At 56.7% G+C, this 10,742-nt stretch overlaps 1 protein-coding gene across 3 annotated transcripts; it reads right to left on the bottom strand.

Annotated features, from left to right (window-relative positions):
- Positions 1-99: 99 nt before the first annotated feature.
- On the bottom strand, positions 100-9,176 carry DMWD (DM1 locus, WD repeat containing). Of its 3 annotated transcripts, XM_009194770.3 has the most exons (5): positions 8,652-9,176; positions 7,244-7,426; positions 1,969-3,243; positions 1,017-1,091; positions 100-666 (listed from the first exon to the last, which is right to left on the bottom strand). In XM_009194770.3, exons 1-5 carry the CDS (start codon positions 9,090-9,092, stop codon positions 619-621), a joined length of 2,022 nt encoding a protein of 673 aa, XP_009193034.1. In that variant the 5' UTR covers positions 9,093-9,176; the 3' UTR covers positions 100-618. The 3 variants fall into 3 exon arrangements, with proteins under 3 accessions (XP_009193034.1, XP_009193035.1, XP_009193033.1); XM_009194771.2 differs by lacking the exon at positions 1,017-1,091 and having other exon boundaries at positions 105-666; positions 8,652-9,145; XM_009194769.3 differs by lacking the exons at positions 100-666; positions 1,017-1,091 and having other exon boundaries at positions 1,618-3,243; positions 8,652-9,166.
- Positions 9,177-10,742: the final 1,566 nt, after the last annotated feature.

The raw sequence follows: 10,742 nt of genomic DNA, 5'->3' as shown, positions 1-10,742 counted from the left end.
AGGAGCAGGCCTGCACTCCTCCTCTGGGGAAAGTGGACTGCCTGGAACCGCAGAGCACACACACGGGTCCTCTACACCACCTCCTCCGAAGGGGACAGAGCCGCTGAGAAAACAGGGAACTTTAGTATAAATAAGAGGTCCTGGGGGACAGGGAAGAACCTGAGGGGCTTCCATAATTTAACACTCTTCAAAAGCACAGACAATAGCAAGGGCAGCTGGGGTGGGGGCCGGGTGAGGGCTGGACCACCCCCAGCCCTGCCCACTCAACTAAGGGGCACACTGCAGACCTGGGGCTCTTGTGGCGGGGGCGGGGAGTCTCTCCCCAGGAGTGACCAGTCACATGCTGGGGACAGGGATGAGGGTAACACTGATGTTTCAGAGGAAGAGGTCATTGTACTTGGCAGTGGGTGGGGGACAAGGCTGAGGCCACAAGGGCCATTACATTCCCCCAGTGTCTGGGCCAGTCTGGGGGGGCCCCCAAATTTTGTGCAGGTTGGGGGACCGGCGCAGTCCATCTGTCATAGTTAGTCTTGTTAATACGTTGATCCATGAGGTCAGCAGGGAGGGTTATGGCTAGGAGGCTGGGGGCATGGGGTAGGGGCCCCGATATCCATGGCTTCACACCACTGTGCCGCTCGGGGAGTTGCCTGGTTGGGAGGAGATGCCCTGGGGAAGATGAGAGGGAGAGATGGGAGGGGTTAGAGACCACCTGGACTTCAGCCAGTGTCAAGGGGAGGGAGCCAGCCCAGAGTCCCCAAAGCTGCTGCCACCCTGGCCTTGCCCTTGGGTCCACCCCAGAGCCCCCAGAGGCCGCTGCTCTAGGTTGGGAATTTGCATCTTAGCTAGCTTCCTGTCCTGCCAGTCGGCACTTTCACTCAATAATCAAAGTCCTCGGCAGATCCTGAGTGAGATGATGGGGTAAGGGTAGGGGTGTGAGGCGAGGGGGAAACTGGGGCTCCCTTCTAACTTGGGAGGGACCCTGAGGTGCTGGGGAAAGAACTCAGGGACAGTCCTACCTCTACCACTGACTTGCTGGGTGACCTGGGCCAACTTCCTTCCCCTGTCTGGGCCTCGGTCTCCTCGTCTGTGAACTAGGGAGACAGAGGGCTCTCTTTTAGGACTCAACCAGACTCCCCAAATCCCACCGCTCTTGCCTCTGAGGCACTCAGACTGTACTCTCAAGTTCTAGGGACTCAGGACTCTACGATACCAAAACCGAGGATCTGAGGAACCAAACCACAGCCTCCAGGCCCCTGGGCAGCTGAGTCCAAGCCCTAAGGAGCGGAGACACCCAAGACAAGCTCCGGACTGACAAGATGCCAGGCCTGCTTTTGCCTACTGTGACCTTTCCAACACCATAGCCCACCCAGGAGGCAAACGCATCCCCCCCTGCCCATTCTACAGGCTCTAAGACTTAGGTGATAAGTTGGAGGTTAGAGAGAGCAGTGACTTGTCCGGGATCACACAGGGAGTGGGACTGGAACCCAGGCCTGGGATTCCCAGACTGTGCCTTCAGCAGGAGGCTCAGATCCTGAGTCCAGAACCAGCCTGGCAGCCATGCCCACAGGCTTGAGCTCGCCCCTAGAGTTTTGGCCTGAAGTACTCAAAAAAGTTTCACCATTTAAAAAACAGATGTTCAATAGAAATAGATTTTGGTTCGAGTGACAGGCAGTAAGACTTGGCCATGCGGGGCCCATCTGCTGCCCTTCAGACGGCCAGCCTTGGACGCCCCGTCTCCCAGCTGGCTCTCACACCCACCCCTCTCTCTGCTGCCTGCCACCTGGGGCTAGCCCCCCTCACTCTAAAATCTGAGAGGTCTTGTTCTGAGACACTAAGATTTCCATGGCTTCCCCTCACCCCACGAAGCCAGAGGCTGTGACAGCAACAAAGCCCTCTCTCTGCCAATGACTGCTTCTTCCCACCAAGGGTCCTGCCAGGTCCCCGGCAGGCTGGCATGGAGCCACTCACCGCCTTGCCCGGCCGGGCCCAGGTGCAGATGAGGCCCTCCTGGCAGGCAGTGATGATGCAGTCCTCCAGGAACAGGAGGACTGTGAGCCGCTCCTGGGCGATCTTCTTGCACACGAGGGGCTCCAGCAGGGGCACCTCATGGATGCGTGGGCACAGTGCGGTGCCCAGCACCTTGGCGGGGTCCAGGCGGCTGCGGGGAATAGGGCCGCTGGGCTTCTCCCCACTGCCACCGCCGCCGCTGCCACCCCGGCTGATGTTGCCCAGGCTGTGGTAGCGCTTGTGCTCCTTCTCGGCCCCCCGGTCCCGCCGCTCCTGCAATGTGAGCGTGGCGAAGCGGCCGATGCTGAATGGTGTGCCAGGCTCTGCCGCCACGCCCGGGCCGCCTGCCTTGCCCCCGCCCGCCGGGTGCGGGAGGCTGTTGGAGCGGGACAGCGAGCGAGGCAGGGGGCCCGGGCCAGGCTCGCCACCCCTCGAGCTGCTGGCGACCGGTGGCGTGGTGCCAGGAGTGCCAGGGAGGGTGCGCGTGCGGGCCAGGGGCGGGTGCGGGTAGAGCACATCTTCAGTGAGGTCCCACAGACAGAACTGCGTGTCCTGGCCCGCCGAGCCAAAGCGGTAAGTGATGGAGCCAGCCTTGGGCAGTGGAGAGAGCGGGGCACCCCCGGCCGAGCCTGTGCCCGCAGCCTCGGGCTCCTCCTCCTCCTCCTCGCCACTCCGCTCCCCGTCAGCACCGGCTGCTGTCGCCGCCTCCTCTGCCCGTGTGGTGTAGGGGTCGAAGGCCACAGCGTTGACCCAGGACTTGTGGCCGTGGCCTCGAGCCACCACGCGGCCCTCAGTGAAGGACCACACGGTGACCAGGTCATCTTCACCACCCGTCACCACGTAACGGCCGTCGGGGCTCCAGCACACACACAGCAGGCCCCCAAAGTAGCTCTTCATGAGCCCGCGCAGGAGCATGGAGTCGAAGTGGAAGACGCGCAGGCAGCCATCCTGGCTCACACAGGCCAGATGCCGGCCATCAGGCGAGAAGGCGAACTCGTTGAGGGGCCCCTCGCCCACCGCCCACTTGGCCAGCGGGTTGCGGGGCGCCTTGCTCTTGGCAGCATAGACAGAGAAGCCCTCGCCCTGCTTCAGCAGGCTGTACTGGGGTGGGGCCGAGGCGCACGGGTGGCTGACGTTGTATAGGTACAGGTGGCCACTGGCGTGTGATGCCAGGAACAGGCTCTCCGACTCAGGCAGCCACTTCAGATACGTCACCTTGGTCTTGTCGATCAGCCGCTGCCAGGGGAGACAGGGTGGGGTTGGGAGAAGGCAGTAAAACTCAGGCAGACCTTCTCCCCAACCTGAAGTCCCCAAGGCCATTGGACACGGCCCCGCCCACACAGCAGATGCCACACCAGGCCCAGGTCCTCCTCGACGAGAAGCTCCCAAACTGGGGAAGACAGATGGATACTGGGTCATGAAGACATGGGGGCCGGGCGCGGTGGCTCAAGCCTGTAATCCCAGCACTTTGGGAGGCCGAGGCGGGTGGATCACAAGGTCAGGAGATCGAGACCATCCTGGCTAACATGGTGAAACCCCGTCTCTACTAAAAATACAAAAAAAAACTAGCCGGGCGCGGTAGCGGGCGCCTGTAGTCCCAGCTACTTGGGAGGCTGAGGCGGGAGAATGGCGTGAACCCGGGGGGCGGAGCTTGCAGTGAGCCGAGATCGCGCCACTGCACTCCAGCCTGGGAGACACAGTGAGACTCCGTCCAAAAAAAAAAAAAAAAAAAAAAAAAAAGACATGGGGGAACAGGGGCTGCTCCAAGGAGCCTCAATGTGTCATCTTTGGTGAGGGGACAGTCCTGCTTGCCATAGAATTGTCCTGTATCTCAGGGTCCTCAACCTCTGGGCCATGGAACAGTAGTGGTCCATGGCCTGTTAGGAACCGGGCCATGCAGCAGAAGGTGAGCGGTGAGCGAGCAGGCATTACAGCCTGAGCCCGGCCTCCTACTGGAGCAGCGCACCATTTGATCCTCATAGGAGCGCGAACCCCACCATGAACTGCACATGCGAGGGAGCTAGGTGTGCGCTCCTTACTAGAATCTAACACCTGATGATCAGAGGTGGAACGGTTTCATCCCCAAACCATCCCCCCAGCAGTTCGTGGAAAGACTGTCTTCCCTAAGCCGGTCCCTGGTGCCAAAAAGGTTGGGGACCTCTGCTCTATCTATCTAACCCTCCCCCAATCTTTACTATGTCAGGCTTTAAGCAGGAAATTTCTTCACAGAAAGCCAGCTCCCCAAAGGAAGGGATCTTTGTTTGGTTCGCTGTTCTTTAAAGCAGTGCACACAGGAGGCGGCTTGAAGGTAATTCCTGGACAAATGAGTGACAACCCCCCATCCTGCTAGGTGCTTAGACAAAAAACCTCAGCACCTGCCCTTTTCCTCACATCCAATCCTTCCACAAATCCTGTGGGCTCAACCTTCAAAATACACCCCGAATCGGCCGGCACGGTGGCTCACGCCTGTACTTCCAGCACTTTGGGAGGGCAAGGCGGGCGGATCACAAAGTCAGGAGTTCCAGACCAGCCTGGCCAATATGGTGAAACCCTATCTCTACTAAAAATACAAAAATTAGCCAGGCATGGTGGTGGGCGCCTGTAGTTCCAGCTACTCAGGAGGCTGAGGCAGGAGAATTGCTTGAACCCGGGAGGCGCAGGTTGCAGTGAGCGGAGACCATGCCACTGTACTCCAGCCTGGGCAACAGAGCGAGACTCCATCTCAAAAGAAAAAGAAAAAATACAACCAGAATCTGACCTCCTCTCACCATCCCATCCAGCCTGCAATGTTGTGTGACTGGCCTCAGGCTCCACTGTCTGGGCCTGTCTGTCCTCTGCAGCAGCCACAGCAATGCTCTGTTAAGTATCAGTCAGCACCTGGCACTGTCCTGCTCTGAACGCTTAGCAGCCTCTCTCAAGCAGGGTTCCAGAGCCCCAGGCCCTAATGCCCTCAGGCAGTCAGCATATGCAACTAAGGAGCTGCTCTCCCAGGATGAGAGGCCTCCCATCCTTGGGAGAACTGAGCAAATAATCACTCCAGTCACTTCTGCCTTCCAGGGCTCAGCTGAGCCCCACCGAGAAAGGCTCCTCCACAGGTTTCCAACTAAGAGTAAGGCAAAGTCTCTCCACCACCTTCCAGACTCCCCATGAGCCGGCCCCTCTGTTATTTCCTGGAACTCATCTATCATCCTCTCTCCCTCAGTAACTGCTCTGGCCACACGACTTCTGTGCTATCCTGCATTTGTCCTAGCTGGTCCCACTACTCAGAATGTCCTTCTTGGCTGGGTGTGGTGGCCCAGCCCTATAATCCCAGCACTTTGGGAGGCCAAGGCAGGAGAATCGCTTGAGCCCAGGAGTTCGAGACCAGTCTGGGCAACACAAAGAGACCCCATCTCTATGAAAAATACAAGCCAATTGTGGTGGTGCATGCCTGTAGTCCCCGCTACTCAGGAGGCTGACATGGGAGGATTGCTTGAGCCTGGGAGGCGGAGGTTGCAGTGAACCAAGATCGTATCACTGCACTTCAGCATGGACGACAGAGTGAGATCCTATCTTGAAAGAAAAAAAAAAAAAAAAAAAAAAGATGCCCTTCCCCAGGCAACTCTTCTCACCTGCCTCCTTCAGGTCTTTATTTCAATATCACCTCTTAGTGAGGGCTTTCCTGACCACCCTATTAGACTCTTCAAGCTTCCCTCAGCCCCTTCCCCACTGTTTCTTCTAAGCAGGCCTTAATCACCTGCTGACACATGAAGACTTAACTTGATTAACTGTCCATCTCCCCAGCTAGACTGAAAGCTCCAAAAGGGCAGGGCCTCCTGTCCAGGGCCCTGAGATGTGATATCCCTACTGCTGGGAACGGTGCCTGGCACAGAACGGATGCTCAAAAACTATTTGTGAATGGATGAGCTAATGAATTTTTAATCCACTCACTATTCCGTTCACTCCCTTCAGCCATTCACTCATTCTGAGAATATTTATGGAACACCTCCTCTGGACCAGAGAGAATGAGACAGAAGCCAAGAGCAGTCCCTGCCCGCGGATAAGGTCGTTTACTGGTATCTCCTCGTAGGCCAAGTTGGCCCAGGACTGAGCAATCTCCATGTATGATTCTACAACAGCGGTTCTGCAAGGTAGGAACTGGAATCCCATTTTGCAGAGAAGGAGAAGTGAGGCTCAGAGAATGGTCACCTTCCCAAAGTCACACGGTGAGTAAGTGGTGCAGCAGGGCTTTGAATCCAAAGCCTCCAGAGCCCAGAACTCAAAGAGCAAGGGTATCAACTAAGTCCCAACTTATTTACTAGCCTCAATTCTCTAATCTGCAAAATGGGCAGCACACTTCTGCATCCACTGGTTGATGAAAACTCAAGGAGTGGCCAGGCGCAGTGGCTCACGCCTGTAATCCCAGCACTTTCGGAGGGCAAGGCAGGTGGATTACGAGGTCAGGTGTTTGAGACCAGTCTGGCTAACATGGTGAAACCCAGTCTCTACCAAAAATACAAAAATTAGCTAGGTATGATGGTGGGCACCTATAATTCCAGCTACTCAGGAGGCTGAGGCAGGGGAATTGCTTGAACTGGGGAGGCAGAGGTTGCAGTGAGCAGAGATTGTACCAATGCGCTCCAGCCTGGGTGACAGAGCAAGATTCTGCCTCAAAAAGGAAAAAAAATTAAAAACAATAAAAATTACAATTACAATTAAAAAAAAAAACCGGGTATGGTGGCTCACGCCTGTAACAACAGCACTTTGGGAGGCTGAGGCAGGCGGATCACGAGGTCGGGAGATTGAGACCATCCTGGCTAACACGGTGAAACCCCGTCTCTACTAAAAATACAAAAAATTAGCTGGCCGTGGTGGTGGGCGCCTGTAGTCCCAGCTACTCGGGAGGCTGAGGCAGGAGAATGGCGTGAACCCGGGAGGCGGAGCTTGCAGTGAGCGGAGATCACGCCACTGCACTCCAGCCTGGGCGACAGAGTGAGACTCCGTCTCAAAAAAATAAATAAAATAAATAAATAAATAAATAAATAAAACTCAAGGAGTAAAGTATTCAGCACAGGGGTAACACAGCATAGGGCCTGGGTACAGTGCAGCTGTCATTAGCTGCTGTCACCCCATTCTCATCTCTCCCTGGTCCTGCCCCTCTCAGGCCTACACTGGTCCCCAGGCAGCTGAAACCTAATGGCATATAGTGGGTAGGTGAGAAGGCAGAGCAGTTGGGGGTTCTGGGGGCTGCAATCACCTCCTCATTGAACAGCTTGCTGGTGTCCTTTTTGATGAGATCGAGGTACTGCACCTGACCTGCTGAGAAGCCCACCAGCAGGGAGATGGTCTCGGTGGCAGCAGTGAACTGGTTGAAATCGTGGCAGGTGGGCTGGGTGCCCTTGTAGATCCGCTTGTCAATTGGCTTGTTGAGGTCAATGGACTTGAGGGGTGGGAGAAAAGGAGTTAATGGTGTATGCCACTGAGGGGAAGGAAAAGGATGTTGAGGTTGGGGGAAACCACTAAGAGGAAGCAGGGTTAGAACCCAGAGGGAAGTGGGGAGGTGAGTAGGTGGATTGGGAAGGAGGGGGCAACCACAGACGGGAAGGGGACCTAAATCACAGACGGAGTAGCAAAAAAGATAGTAAGGATCCCCCTTGACCACAGTGCCTCCCCCAAGTTGGGTCACCCCTAATTCAGAGACACCCTTGTCCACAACTTCAGGGTTCTGGGGCCACACAGTTCCTGAGCTCCGATTCCTTTTAGCCCCACCACTCCACCCTATAACCTCAGCAGCTCCCTTAGGACCTAGTACCACATTATTCCAAGACCCCCAAACCTCAAGGTCACCCAAATTCCGAGGACTCTAAAGCCTAACATCCTAGTATTCGTTTCACTTTGGAATCCCTAAACCGCCACAGTTCAGGGACCCATCAAAACTCATAGTCTCCCACATTTTAGGCCCATTTACTACCTCAGGGATCTGAGGATCCCCATCATTTCTGGGGCCACCATAAGTTTCCCAAGGTTCTCACCACATCGCTTTAGAGATGCCCTGAATCACACTTGCAGATTCGCCTGCCAGAGCCTCTCATCCCTTGAGAGCTCCCATCAGCTTCCAGACGCTTATCTCCTCCAGGACCCTCATGACCTCCAGACCCCAATTTTCTCTAGGATCCCATTCAGCTTCTGGATCCCCTATTACCTTCAAGGCCTCCATCACTTCTAGACTTCTCCACATTCCTGGGCTCAATCTCAAGCCCCTCTCCAACACCTCCAGGATGCAATACTGGGTTCTCCATCACCTCTGAGCTTGCATCACCTCATGATTCCCCATTACCTGCAGAATACCTGCCACCCCAGAACCCGGGGGATCCCATCTCATCTCAGATACCCCATCATGTCCAATACTCGCCATCCCAGAACCCTTACGCATAACGGGGGTAAAGGGGATTTCCCCCATCACCTCAAAGATGCCTGCCCAGCACCCCGCGGGCCTCCCATCGCATTTCAGAATCTTGTACTCCCTCCAATGCTGTTGCCCCAGGACGTCCATCACATTTAGGATGCCTATCTCAGGGCCCTATATCAATTCAGGCACCCTCCTATCAGTTCTCTGGAAAGTCCATCCTTTCAGCACCCAGGGCCCCACGATGCAGGCCGCTCACCCGTTGGCTCCCACGGCGGCAGCAGCCTGGGTAGAAATAGAGCTCACGGCCCAAGTTGAAACAGACGCGGTCTCCCCCCGAGCCCAGCCCCGCGGGCGTGGCGGGCGGCTCCCCGGCCCCGGCGCTGTCGGGCTCCCCGAGGCGCACGAGGCTGAGGCGCACGGCGGGCAGCGCGGGCCCGGGCCCGGGGCCTGCGGGCGGCGGGGACGACGCAGGGCCTGCAGCGCCAGGACCGGAGGCGGAGGCAGGGCCGGGCGGGGGCTGCGGCGGCTGGGGCGGCACCGGGGTCTGGGCGGAAGCCGGACCCGACCTGCGAGCGGCGCCGTCGCCCGGGAGCAGCTTGTAGAAACCCTCGCGCGTGCGGAACTGGGACTTAATCTCCGCGCAGTCCCCCATGGCGGCGCCGGGGCCCGAGCCGCCCTCCGCGCCGCCCGCCGCCATCTTGGGCGCCCCCCGGGCCCCGCCACTGCCGGACTGCCGCCCGCAGCCGGGCCCCCTGCCGGAAGCCGCGGGCCCGCACCGGAAAAGGTGGAGTCGTCGCCCCGGCAACGCCTCTTCGATTGGCACCCAGGTCCGGAGGCGGGACGAACCCCCACGGTCGCTCGGGTAACGGTGCTGGGACTGTGGGCGGGGCGAGAAGGTGGGCGCGGTCTTTGTGCCTGTGACCGACTTGTGGTTGACTGCGGGGGCGGAGCCCGCAATGGAAAGAGGCGTGGCCAGTTAGAAAGCTCAAGTCCTTAGCAACCGCGCCCTGGGAACCGTTTGCCTAGCAACGGAGGGACCCTCACCAAAGAAGCCCTCATCCATAGTCCAGCCTTCCCATGAAGTCACAGCCGACCCCAAGTGACCCTGGTCTCTCCTTAGACGCCCAACATACACTCTCCTGACCGCCAATGTTTCCCACTGACATATTCAAATCCCTGAATGACCACAGCATCTGCTACCATTCTTCCCCACCCTTGGTGACCCGCCAAATCCCTGTGTCCCCACACAACTCAGAGGACTTCCTCTGACCCACTATTGATTAATGCTAACCCCAAACGTCCTTCATATTTTCCACCAACCTCCAATGTATATTTCCATGACTTTCTTACTTTCAACAACCTCACTTGTCCTCCAAAACCCACCTCTGATTCTCAAATTCTATTGATCCCCACGGTGCCCCAGTGTCCCAGTGATCCACTCGTAACCCAAAGTCTCCCACTGATCCCAACAGCTCCTACTCATAGCCAGTGCTCCCCATGTCTGCTGAAGTCACCCAGCCCCATCATAGATCTTCCTAGTCTCACGTAGTCAATGGCCTCTACGATTTCTCCTTAGAGTGTCCCAAGGGCATCTAACACTTAAAAAAAAAAAAAAAATCCTACAATGGCTCACGTCTGGAATCCCAGAATCCCAGCACTTTAGGTGGCTGAGGTGGGAGGATCACTTGAGCCCAGGAGATCAAGACTGCAGTGAGCTATGATCACATCACCACACTACAGCCTGGGGGACAGAGCCAGACTCAGTCTCTCTAAAAAAAAAAGAAAGAAAGAAAGAAAAAAGAATCCTACCATGAACTTGACGTCTTACACCAAATCCTTCTCCTCTCTTGCATCACCATCTTAGGGTTAGATCTGCTGTCCACTCAGTCAACCAGGCCACAGACCTGGGTGTCTTCCTAGATGTGTACCATTTATCTTCACTCTCCCCTGCTTACAGCCTCCAAGTCTTTTGCATTCAACCACTTGCAATTCCTCTTTCTCAGTTCCTTGTTCTCCGCAGCCCTGATCCAAGGTCCTCCTCTACCCGAGCCCTTCCCTCACCCCCACATCAACCGTGTCTCTTGGTCTCCCAGATTTCTGTCTCACCCCCACTTCCACCTTTCACTTGGCATGTAGAGAGGTTTTTGGGTTTTTTTGTTTGTTTGTTTTGTTTTTCCGTCTTTTTTTTGTGTGTGTGTGAGACACAGTCTTGCTCTGTCACCCAGGCTGGAGTGCAGTGGCTTGATCTCGGCTCACTGCAAGCTCCGCCTCCCGGGTTCCCGCCATTCTCCTGCCTTAGCCTCCCAAGTAGCTGGGATTACAGGCACCCACCACCACGCCCGGCTAA

Source organism: Papio anubis, chromosome 20 (genome assembly GCF_008728515.1).
Source record: "Papio anubis isolate 15944 chromosome 20, Panubis1.0, whole genome shotgun sequence".
NCBI classification, from domain to species: domain Eukaryota; kingdom Metazoa; phylum Chordata; class Mammalia; order Primates; family Cercopithecidae; genus Papio; species Papio anubis.
The sequence above is the reverse complement of the archived record's forward strand: the minus strand, read 5'-3'. Positions and strand labels throughout refer to the sequence as shown.

Excerpts from the sequence above, each read along its gene's own strand:
- DMWD (XM_009194769.3), bottom strand. The coding sequence starts at position 9,092 with ATGGCGGCGGGCGGCGCGGAGGGCGGCTCGGGCCCCGGCGCCGCCATG. Across the intron at positions 7,427-8,651 it reads GCCGCCGTGGGAGCCAACGG|TCCATTGACCTCAACAAGCC; the intron begins GTGAGCGGCCTG and ends CCACCCCTCAAG. Across the intron at positions 3,244-7,243 it reads GCAAGCTGTTCAATGAGGAG|CGGCTGATCGACAAGACCAA; the intron begins GTGATTGCAGCC and ends CTCCCCTGGCAG.